The sequence below is a fragment of the Cyclopterus lumpus genome, chromosome 3, assembly GCF_009769545.1.
Source record: "Cyclopterus lumpus isolate fCycLum1 chromosome 3, fCycLum1.pri, whole genome shotgun sequence".
Taxonomy (NCBI): domain Eukaryota; kingdom Metazoa; phylum Chordata; class Actinopteri; order Perciformes; family Cyclopteridae; genus Cyclopterus; species Cyclopterus lumpus.
In genome coordinates this window covers 29,209,797-29,221,613 of record NC_046968.1, presented here as the reverse complement: position 1 = coordinate 29,221,613, position 11,817 = coordinate 29,209,797, and the positions used below count along the sequence as shown (strand labels likewise).

Below are 11,817 nucleotides of genomic sequence, written 5' to 3'. Positions count from 1 at the left end.
TGCGGTCGTGGTGACAGGTTCCGGAAGAAACGCGTCTTTTTTCTTTTTTTTTTTTATTATTTGTGTAATCATCGTCGGTTTCAAACCAACAACCTGAGGCCGTCAGAGTCGTGGAGGCGTGAAGACCTCCAGGAGCTCGTCGAGAGCCTCTCTTTCCCCTCAGGAGGCCTGTTGTCCCCTCAAAGAGGACCCGGGCACCAAGAGCACGACGCGCCTTCGTTTCCGTTGTCGTCCAACAGTCACTCTGGTTAATTTAATCATATGCACAATAATAATTACAGTGACGGCATTATCATCAGGCCCCTTCCGACCACGCTACTGCCAACAGAAACATATATAATAATACAACAAATACACAATTTAACTAGAAAACAGTCCATTTTCAATTTACTATTTATAAAATACTATATATAACCTTTTTCGTTTTATTTAGTTAATTGTGTTTTGTTTTTTTTAACGTGAATTTCACCGTCTAATGTTGCAAATGTATCAATATTGCTACTCGGTGGCACATGAAGACCTTGAGATTGCTCTTTTAAACTTGTGTTTTTATATTTTTGTTACAAACTGGGCATCTAAAATGCTGGATTGTGTTTTTTCTCCATTGTACACACACACACACACACACACACACACACAAGTTAACTATGCAGAACAATCTAGAAGAATAGCATGCTAGCGTGGACGACTCGGGACGGCTGATCTTTTGAGAACAATTTCTTTGTTTTACTCAAATAGACGAGAATCAACCAGCACGGACACCTTAAGGATCGCCACTAAAGCCCCCACAGAGTCCCACACACAGGGCAGCGTTTTGGGGCTCCTGGGGTCTCGTGCACCACGTCGCCCAGGATCAAAATGTCCTCTGCCGGGACGCCAGCTGACTCTGAACGCAGCCTGTTGGCAGCAGCTGTCGGTCGACCCCGTGGGACCTTTGGATGAAGTCTCCTAAGCTCCGCCTTTAAGACTCCGGCCTGACGGTGTGATACACATGAGCTCCACAAACGCACAGCAAGACTCTTCAAACATGTTTCTGTGTGCACGAAACAGAAAAACAAGGCCCGGGGCGAGCGTTTCAAAGTGGGCTCCAGTAGTTGAGCCGGATTACAACCTGAACAGGGTTCTGTCTGTCTGTCTGTCTGCCTGTCTGTCTGCCTGTCTGTCTGTCTCCTCAGGACCCATACAGGTGATGCCCCCTCCCCGAGACTTCAGTCGGGGAACGTAACACTCCTCGTTCCCACCCATCTGCTCCATCTGCTCCATCTTCTCCACGAGGAGTCCAGGCTCGTATCCCGGCTCCTGAGACGGGTCCCACACAGTCTCCTCTTTCCATCCCATCATCATCACCGTGCTAAACACTAGCATGGAGCTGCAGCACTTAACCAGGAGACACGGGATCCGACTTGTACCCGGGTCCTTGTGCTCGGTGGAGGACTGCAGCCTCGCGGTGGGGGTGCTGGTCGGCCACGGCAGCGTGAAGTCCGCGGATGAACAAAGCCGCGGTCGTCTTCCTGGACAGCGTGAGCAAGGCCGACGCGGTGGTGGAGAGCGGAGTCGTGGTGTCCGACACGCACGTCCCCGTCTCTCCTCTGGACACACCGGCGGTTAAAGTGACGGTGTCCAATGTTCCTCCGTTCCTGAAGGACGAGGAGTTGGTGGGGGAACTGTCCAGGTACGGGAGGGTTACTTCCCAGGTGAGGAAGCTGTCCTCTGGGTTCAGGTCTCAGCTCCAGAGACACGTGGTGTCTCACCGGAGACAGCTGGTCATGGTCCTCAACGACAGGAACGGGGCCCTGAACACCTCATTCAGAGTGAGAGTGGAGGGGTGTGTGTGTCTGTTTCACAACGTCAGACGACATGAGGTGTTTTAGTTGTGGGAGGGAGGGACACCAGAGCAGGGCCAGGACGGCGCCGAGGGGAACCCGACCGAGAGAGACACCGGGGAGGACGGAGGGGACAAGGTGGGAGGACGGAGGGGACAAGGAGGGAGGCCGGGAGGGAGGACGGAGGGGACAAGGAGGGAGGCCGGGAGGGAGGACGGAGGGGACAAGGAGGGAGGACGGGAGGGAGGACGGAGGGGACAAGGAGGGAGGCCGGGAGGGAGGACGGAGGGGACAAGGAGTACTACAAAGAGACCACCTCTCAGGGACACAAAGGGTGTTGAGGGTTTTGTTGTTGGGTGTAGTTAGGTAGTGTGTCTGTATGTTCGTATTGTTCTATGTAGAAATAAAGTTTTTGTAAAAATCAAAATCTCTCTCTCTCTCTCTCACTCCAACCAGACCTCTCTCTCTCTCTCTCTCTCTCTCTCTCTCTCTCTCACTCCAACCAGACCTCTCTCTCTCTCTCTCTGTCTCTCTCTCTCTCTCTCTGTCTCTCTCTCTCTCTCTCTCTCCCACTCCAACCAGACCTCTCTCTCTCTCTCTCTCTCTCTCTCTCTCTCCCACTCCAACCAGACCTCTCTCTCTCTCTTTCTCTCTCTCTCTCTCTCTCTCTCTCTCTCCCACTCCAACCAGACCTCTCTCTCTCTCTCCCACTCCAACCAGACCTCTCTCTCTCTCTCTCTCTCTCCCACTCCAACCAGACCTCTCTCTCTCTCTCTCTCTGGCTGTTAATCTGATTAACTCGTTAATAACTTGATCTTTAGTCCCAGAAGGTCTGAAAGGTCAGCGAGCTCCAGTCCGTCACATTTACACTATCATAAGGTTTATATGATAATGAGGGGGGCGTCGACATGTGTGACCAAGGCAGGGATGTGTCCAGTGTGTGTGTGTGTGTGTGTGTGTGTGTTATTTTTATCACCTGACCTGAGATTAAAAGAACAAATACAACACCAGCTTTCCTTTTTTCCTTCTTTTTTTTCAACCCATTGGAGCTTAAAGTAAAAATATTATTCCACCTTTTTTATTCCAGGCTTTTGTTCCACCGTCTGAGATATGAAACAGAAGCTCCTTCAATAAGTTCATCACGACGTGGAGAGAATAAAGACACTTCTGAGATATTCTGATCACATTAAATACTTTAAATACTTTGTGTGTCTTCTGGATCAGTTAGTTCACTCGTGGAGAAGATCGACAGACTGGTTGTTATTATTATTATAATAATAATAATACATTTTATCTGTACAGCGCTTTACAAGGTAAAAACAAACAATAGAAGCAACAACAATAGAGAGAGATGACATCACAGTCAAACTAAAACAGTTAAATAGCATCACAGGATAAAAGCAGATTTAAATAAATCCAATTCACTGAGAAATAAAAAAGTAACAAAATGATAAAGATCCTTTAAATTTGAGAATTGTTTATTAAAAGAATTATGACCAGCAGGACATTTTAATTTGCCTTGACCATATCTTTGGCATTTGTGTACTTTTACTGTTACAGTATACGACTTACATATCAATAACTCTGTGAAAAACTACAGTATCAAGTCCAATCAATAACAATTATCTCTTCTCGGCTCATTAAAAAATGAAATAAAAAAAAAAAACATAATGAAAACATAAATACTGAGATTTATTGTACCAACACTAAGACTCGATTACAGGTGATCCAGGTTGATGTTTTCATTTAAGATTTCACATTTATGTTTATAATAAAGTGCACGTGGTTAGGTACTAACGGGGTTATGCACTGAACTATATTTAATCAACATGTTGTCTGTTTCATCCGGGACGCGACCACACACCTCCCGGATGAACTTCCTGACTTCCTCCTTTGCTCCCGTCATAACTACGACGGCCACTAGAGGGCGACGACTGAACCTTTCTGGATGTTTCGCAGGTTAAATCAGATGGATTGGATTAGACCGGATAACAGGTTGGATTTCCTACTGTCACTAATGGATTACGGGCGCCGGCCCAGAGGCCCCGGCCTTCACCGACGAAACGTAGCTCACAAAGACACGGAGCTACCGGGACGATCACAAAGACACGTCACACAACTACAAAGAGACACAACAAGACTGCAAAGAGACCGAATCAGCGACGACGAGATGCAAAACTGCTGAAAAGAGACACACAACAACTACAAAGACTCAAAAAGCAACTACAAAGAGACACAACAAGACTGCAAAGAGACCGAATCAGCAACGACGAGATGCAAAACTGCTGAAAAGAGACACACAACAACTACAAAGAATTAAAAAGCAACTACAAAGAGACACAAAAAGACTACAAAGAGACCGAACTACAAAGAGTCACAAAGCAACTACAAAGAGACGCAAAAAGACTACAAAGAGACACAACAAGACTGCAAATAGACCGAAACAGCGACAACGAGATGCAAAACTACTACAAAGAGTCACAAAGCAACTACAAAGAGACACAAAACAACTACGAAGAGACCAACAGACAATTCACTTCAAAGAAACACAAAAAATTTGATGAGATTTGTTTGCTTCTACTAAATTTGCTTAATAATCCAACGTGTGAACTTCCATGTTCAGGTCAGCAGACAGAGGACAACAACATGGGCGTGGTGAGCGTTGAGATCGGATTACACTATATATATATATATATATATATATATATATATATATATATATATATATATATAGATACAGTATATAGAGAAACATATTTTGTAATATTATTATAAAATATAAAATATGAAAATGTAATTAAAACAATAAACATAGACATATAATTAAAAAATATACATAATTAAATTATATATATATATTTATTTATATATATATATATAAATAAATATATCAAAAAGAAGATTGTTTATATTAATAGCAACAAATAAGAGACAAGCAACGGATTAAAAAAACAGACTTTATGGCAAATATGAACAGGCAAATATACAATTGTTCATTTTGAATCAGTGACAAGCCTTTTTACATTTTTTTACAAAGGAACTGCCCGTGATTGGCTTATCACACGAGCACATGTTTTCCGTCCAGTACGGGATGTCCTGCGGTGGAAACAGAGAAGAGTTGACTGTTAGTTTAATCTTTCAGCATTAGTTCACATTATTTCAGCTCTTTCTGATTCTCCTTCTTTAATTCTTTCCTCTTCATCTGATCTGAAAAGATAAGACCCAACACTTCCCCAGTGGAACCAAACTCATCGTCAGTCCTTTCCCTCGGACTCCTGCGCACATTCACTGAACACGGGAAAGCAGAGCACTTCCTGTCCTTCAAACCATGTGATGACGTACAGTCGCGTGCCGCTACTCCTTTAAACCAGCATTGCTGAGGTAAACTTCAGTGCCGGGCAGGTTTGTCTGGTCTGCGTGTGGACCGCCGGTCTGCAGGATAAAGTGCTGCAGCTTACACTGTCTCAGCTCCTTGTTCAGCTCCTCCAGCACCTCCCGTCTGCCCTGGACCATGCAGGGAGCACACGCATCAGCATTAAACCCTCCCTTATGGTATGTTATGCCCAGCTGATGGAGGAGTTCTACCTGCAGCTTCTCCTCCTTCCTCTGGAGATCCCTCTGCGTCCCCGACAGCGCCGCCTCCAGGTCCGCCTCCAGGTCCTCTGCCTGCTGCCGGCGGTACTGCAGCTCCTGCTCCAAAGGCCTCAGCGCCTCCTCCGGCTGCCCGGCCTCCGCCCGGGAGCTCCGTCTGTGGGCTCCGAGCTGCAAGTCCTGCTCCAGCTCTGCAGCTCGGACGTGGAGCTCCTCGATCTGATGGCCGTGGCCCTGCGTGGACGAGTGGAGCTGCTGGAGCCGCCTGTGCAGATCTGTTGGTGGAGGCGGTTACGCATCTGGTTTTACGAATTTCTCTGAAGAACTGGAACTAGTCGGACCACGTACCTGGTTCTCTGTCCGTCTCGGCCCGTAGCTCCTCCTCCCACTGATGTCGATGCATCAGATCTTCCTCGTTCTGCCTCAGCCGCCGCTCCAGATCCTCCAGTTCCCCTTCGGTGACCGGAGCCGGACCGGGAGCTTCGTCGGATGACCTCTCCCACGCCTCGGTCTCTCTCTCCAGGGACCTGAGCTGGATCTCCAGCTCTCGCAGCCTCCTCTGCTGATGCAGAATCTGCCTGAACGCCTCCTCCTTGGGGGAGTTGAGAGGGTCCGTGAGCGGGACGGGGGAAGCTCGGGGCTCCGGGGAGGCCCTGGGCGACGGAGACCAGGCCCTGTTTGGTTTAGTCCTCTTGGGGCGTGCAGAGGAACCCGGACCGGTGAGAGCCCCGTGGGGCTCCGGCTCTGCCGGGCCGGGCGTGTCTTCTCCGGCGCGGCTCGGACCGGTCCTCCGCAGAACGAAGTGGACCTCCGCGGCCAGCGGACCCAGCTGGGCCAGATGCTGGAGAGGACAGTCGGTCGCCACCAGCTGCCTCTCCTCTCCTCGCAGCTGCACGAGGAGGATGTAACGGCCCGTCTGGCCTGGAGAGAGGCAGCCATATTTAAATATTAAACAGCTGGATGAAGGGGGCGGAGCTCCGTCTCGCTTAGGGGGCGGAGCTCCGTCTCACTTATGCAAACCAGAGTATTTTTGGTTTCTAGTAAAAACAGTATTGCAGGATAATTTTGACTGTTAAATGATTTTAATATTCAGTTAATGATTTTAACTAAATATTAAATATATATATAAATATATAATGTTGTAGAATAAATTTGCTCTTTGAGGTTTTGTCGTAAATTGTGTGAGAAGAACATGCAAAGTGTCCAAAATGTAAATCAATAACAGTTTCTGTAAAATGAAATTTGAGAAACTCACCAAGTGACTTAGCCAGAGCGATGACGACGTCCTGGCAGGAAGTGTTCAGCGATAGGCCGCACACCACTCTGACCACGCCCTCCACCCACACCTTCAGCTCCATCGCTCACCTGCAGCACCGCCAGCGACCTACGGGGGGCGACAGACGGGCGCGTCAGAAAACCTCAATGGCCTTGGTTTGTTTGTTTGATCAAAAATAATATATTTTTATTAATAATATGAATTTCATGGGGATATGTCATACTGAATAAATAGTTCCTAAGAAAGATGCCCACAGTGAGGTCTACACCTGGAGACAGAGGTTCATGTGAACAAGGGTCATGTGACCACTTAGCTCCTCCTCTTTGTGGCAGTGAGGTCTACACCGCTACACACCCACAAAGAGGAGGGGCTAAATCTGACCACTTAGCTCCTCCTCTTTGTGGCAGTGAGGTCTACGCCTCCACTGCCACAAAGAGGAGGGGCTAAATCTGACCACTTAGCTCCTCCTCTTTGTGGCGTGATTATAAAATGGCGATAATATATTATAACTAGAGGAATTACGTCATCTGAATTTTAAAGTATAACGGTAACTGACCTTGTTGTAAAACGCTTTGTAATGGGTGTAATTATAGTACTTATGACTATAACCACACAGCGCTATAAGCAGAATATATTGAATTAAAGGTTTGTTAATAATTAATTTTGACATTGGCGTCAAACATTTTAATGTTATGGTTGTTTGAGATTATTGAACGCTGTAACACATATAGATATAAAACCTTCACCTCCACCTGGGTGGTGTCACGATGTCGGGAGAACACACACGTTTAGGAATGTCCTCACTTATTGAATTCCACAGAAGAAAAGATCACAACAAACTGAGAACTGTAAACCATGAGTTTCAGTTTCAGTCGGGCTGAAGCTGACTTTAGTTCCTGGACTCATCATGTGAGATGCTAGGAGCTCCTTAGCAGACTTCCCAGCATGCAGCACGGTATGAAACCTTTTTTAATTAGTTAATGAAGAAAATGATAACGTAGCGCTGGACATCTGGATGGCAACTGAGGAATCTCACATTAGTTTGTGAGATTCCATAATCAATTATATTAATAATTCTGTCTCCTTCATGTGGCATCCTGTCTCCTTCATGTGGCATCCTGTTTCCTTCATGTGGCATCCTGTCTCCTTCATGTGGCATCCTGCCTCCTTCATGTGACATCCTGTCTCCTTCATGTGGCATCCTGTCTCCTTCATGTGGCATCCTGTCTCCTTCATGTGGCATCCTGTCTCCTTCATGTGGCATCCTGCCTCCTTCATGTGGCATCCTGTTTCCTTTGTGTGGCATCCTGTCTCCTTTATGTGACATCCTGTCTCCTTCATGTGGCATCCTGTCTCCTTCATGTGGCATCCTGTTTCCTTTGTGTGGCATCCTGTCTCCTTCATGTGGCATCCTGTCTCCTTCATGTGGCATCCTGTTTCCTTTGTGTGGCATCCTGTCTCCTTCATGTGGCATCCTGTCTCCTTTATTTGGCATCCTGTCTCCTTCATGTGGCATCCTGTCTCCTTCATGTGGCATCCTGTCTCCTTCATGTGGCATCCTGCCTCCTTCATGTGGCATCCTGTTTCCTTTGTGTGGCATCCTGTCTCCTTTATGTGACATCCTGTCTCCTTCATGTGGCATCCTGTCTCCTTTATGTGGCATCCTGTCTCCTTCATGTGGCATCCTGTCTCCTTTATGTGGCATCCTGTCTCCTTCATGTGGCATCCTGTCTCCTTCATGTGGCATCCTGTTTCCTTTGTGTGGCATCCTGTCTCCTTCATGTGGCATCCTGTCTCCTTCATGTGGCATCCTGTTTCCTTTGTGTGGCATCCTGTCTCCTTCATGTGGCATCCTGTCTCCTTTATTTGGCATCCTGTCTCCTTCATGTGGCATCCTGTCTCCTTCATGTGGCATCCTGTTTCCTTTATGTGACATCCTGTCTCCTTCATGTGGCATCCTGTTTCCTTTGTGTGGCATCCTGTCTCCTTCATGTGGCATCCTGTCTCCTTTATGTGACATCCTGTCTCCTTCATGTGGCATCCTGTTTCCTTTGTGTGGCATCCTGTCTCCTTCATGTGGCATCCTGTCTCCTTCATGTGGCATCCTGTTTCCTTTGTGTGGCATCCTGTCTCCTTCATGTGGCATCCTGTCTCCTTTATTTGGCATCCTGTCTCCTTCATGTGGCATCCTGTCTCCTTCATGTGGCATCCTGCCTCCTTCATGTGGCATCCTGTTTCCTTTATGTGGCATCCTGTCTCCTTTATGTGGCATCCTGTCTCCTTCATGTGGCATCCTGTCTCCTTCATGTGGCATCCTGTTTCCTTTGTGTGGCATCCTGTCTCCTTCATGTGGCATCCTGCCTCCTTCATGTGACATCCTGTCTCCTTCATGTGGCATCCTGTCTCCTTTATTTGGCATCCTGTCTCCTTCATGTGGCATCCTGTCTCCTTCATGTGGCATCCTGCCTCCTTCATGTGGCATCCTGTCTCCTTCGTGTGGCATCCTGTCTCCTTCATGTGGCATCCTGTCTCCTTCATGTGGCATCCTGCCTCCTTCATGTGGCATCCTGTTTCCTTTGTGTGGCATCCTGTCTCCTTTATGTGACATCCTGTCTCCTTCATGTGGCATCCTGTCTCCTTCATGTGGCATCCTGTTTCCTTTGTGTGGCATCCTGTCTCCTTCATGTGGCATCCTGTCTCCTTTGTGTGGCATCCTGTTTCCTTTGTGTGGCATCCTGTCTCCTTCATGTGGCATCCTGTCTCCTTTATTTGGCATCCTGTCTCCTTCATGTGGCATCCTGTCTCCTTCATGTGGCATCCTGTCTCCTTCATGTGGCATCCTGCCTCCTTCATGTGGCATCCTGTTTCCTTTGTGTGGCATCCTGTCTCCTTTATGTGACATCCTGTCTCCTTCATGTGGCATCCTGTCTCCTTTATGTGGCATCCTGTCTCCTTCATGTGGCATCCTGTCTCCTTTATGTGGCATCCTGTCTCCTTCATGTGGCATCCTGTCTCCTTCATGTGGCATCCTGTTTCCTTTGTGTGGCATCCTGTCTCCTTCATGTGGCATCCTGTCTCCTTCATGTGGCATCCTGTTTCCTTGTCTCCTTCATGTGGCATCCTGTCTCCTTTATGTGGCATCCTGTCTCCTTCATGTGGCATCCTGTCTCCTTCATGTGGCATCCTGTTTCCTTTATGTGACATCCTGTCTCCTTCATGTGGCATCCTGTCTCCTTTATTTGGCATCCTGTCTCCTTCATGTGGCATCCTGTCTCCTTCATGTGGCATCCTGTTTCCTTTATGTGACATCCTGTCTCCTTCATGTGGCATCCTGTTTCCTTTGTGTGGCATCCTGTCTCCTTCATGTGGCATCCTGTCTCCTTTATGTGACATCCTGTCTCCTTCATGTGGCATCCTGTTTCCTTTGTGTGGCATCCTGTCTCCTTCATGTGGCATCCTGTCTCCTTCATGTGGCATCCTGTTTCCTTTGTGTGGCATCCTGTCTCCTTCATGTGGCATCCTGTCTCCTTTATTTGGCATCCTGTCTCCTTCATGTGGCATCCTGTCTCCTTCATGTGGCATCCTGCCTCCTTCATGTGGCATCCTGTTTCCTTTATGTGGCATCCTGTCTCCTTTATGTGGCATCCTGTCTCCTTCATGTGGCATCCTGTCTCCTTCATGTGGCATCCTGTTTCCTTTGTGTGGCATCCTGTCTCCTTCATGTGGCATCCTGCCTCCTTCATGTGACATCCTGTCTCCTTCATGTGGCATCCTGTCTCCTTTATTTGGCATCCTGTCTCCTTCATGTGGCATCCTGTCTCCTTCATGTGGCATCCTGCCTCCTTCATGTGGCATCCTGTCTCCTTCATGTGGCATCCTGCCTCCTTCATGTGGCATCCTGTGTGGCATCCTGTCTCCTTCATGTGGCATCCTGTCTCCTTTATTTGGCATCCTGTCTCCTTCATGTGGCATCCTGTCTCCTTCATGTGGCATCCTGTTTCCTTTATGTGACATCCTGTCTCCTTCATGTGGCATCCTGTTTCCTTTGTGTGGCATCCTGTCTCCTTCATGTGGCATCCTGTCTCCTTTATGTGACATCCTGTCTCCTTCATGTGGCATCCTGTTTCCTTTGTGTGGCATCCTGTCTCCTTCATGTGGCATCCTGTCTCCTTCATGTGGCATCCTGTTTCCTTTGTGTGGCATCCTGTCTCCTTCATGTGGCATCCTGTCTCCTTTATTTGGCATCCTGTCTCCTTCATGTGGCATCCTGTCTCCTTCATGTGGCATCCTGCCTCCTTCATGTGGCATCCTGTTTCCTTTATGTGGCATCCTGTCTCCTTTATGTGGCATCCTGTCTCCTTCATGTGGCATCCTGCCTCCTTCATGTGGCATCCTGTTTCCTTTATGTGGCATCCTGTCTCCTTTATGTGGCATCCTGTCTCCTTCATGTGGCATCCTGTCTCCTTCATGTGGCATCCTGTTTCCTTTGTGTGGCATCCTGTCTCCTTCATGTGGCATCCTGCCTCCTTCATGTGACATCCTGTCTCCTTCATGTGGCATCCTGTCTCCTTTATTTGGCATCCTGTCTCCTTCATGTGGCATCCTGTCTCCTTCATGTGGCATCCTGCCTCCTTCATGTGGCATCCTGTCTCCTTCGTGTGGCATCCTGTCTCCTTCATGTGGCATCCTGTCTCCTTCATGTGGCATCCTGCCTCCTTCATGTGGCATCCTGTTTCCTTTGTGTGGCATCCTGTCTCCTTTATGTGACATCCTGTCTCCTTCATGTGGCATCCTGTCTCCTTCATGTGGCATCCTGTTTCCTTTGTGTGGCATCCTGTCTCCTTCATGTGGCATCCTGTCTCCTTTGTGTGGCATCCTGTTTCCTTTGTGTGGCATCCTGTCTCCTTCATGTGGCATCCTGTCTCCTTTATTTGGCATCCTGTCTCCTTCATGTGGCATCCTGTCTCCTTCATGTGGCATCCTGTCTCCTTCATGTGGCATCCTGCCTCCTTCATGTGGCATCCTGTTTCCTTTGTGTGGCATCCTGTCTCCTTTATGTGACATCCTGTCTCCTTCATGTGGCATCCTGTCTCCTTTATGTGGCATCCTGTCTCCTTCATGTGGCAT

The 11,817-nt window shown here is 47.9% G+C and overlaps 1 protein-coding gene across 5 annotated transcripts in view; it reads right to left on the bottom strand.

Annotated features, from left to right (window-relative positions):
- Nucleotides 1–4,766: 4,766 nt before the first annotated feature.
- Nucleotides 4,767–11,817, bottom strand: part of LOC117728842 (ras association domain-containing protein 7-like) — a 9,849-nt gene continuing 2,798 nt past the window's right edge. For 2 of the 5 annotated variants that reach the window (XM_034529758.1, XM_034529759.1), the window contains exons 2-5: nt 6,670–6,798; nt 5,763–6,335; nt 5,409–5,689; nt 4,767–5,327 (exon numbers count right to left, since the gene is read on the bottom strand). In XM_034529758.1, the coding sequence (XP_034385649.1) occupies nt 5,178–5,327; nt 5,409–5,689; nt 5,763–6,335; nt 6,670–6,772 (1,107 nt within the window). In that variant the 5' untranslated portion in view covers nt 6,773–6,798 and the 3' untranslated portion in view covers nt 4,767–5,177. Of the gene's footprint in view, nt 5,328–5,408; nt 5,690–5,762; nt 6,336–6,669; nt 6,799–7,436; nt 7,708–11,817 lie in introns of those variants that run through there. The other 3 variants (XM_034529762.1, XM_034529763.1, XM_034529761.1) reach the window with 3 other exon arrangements.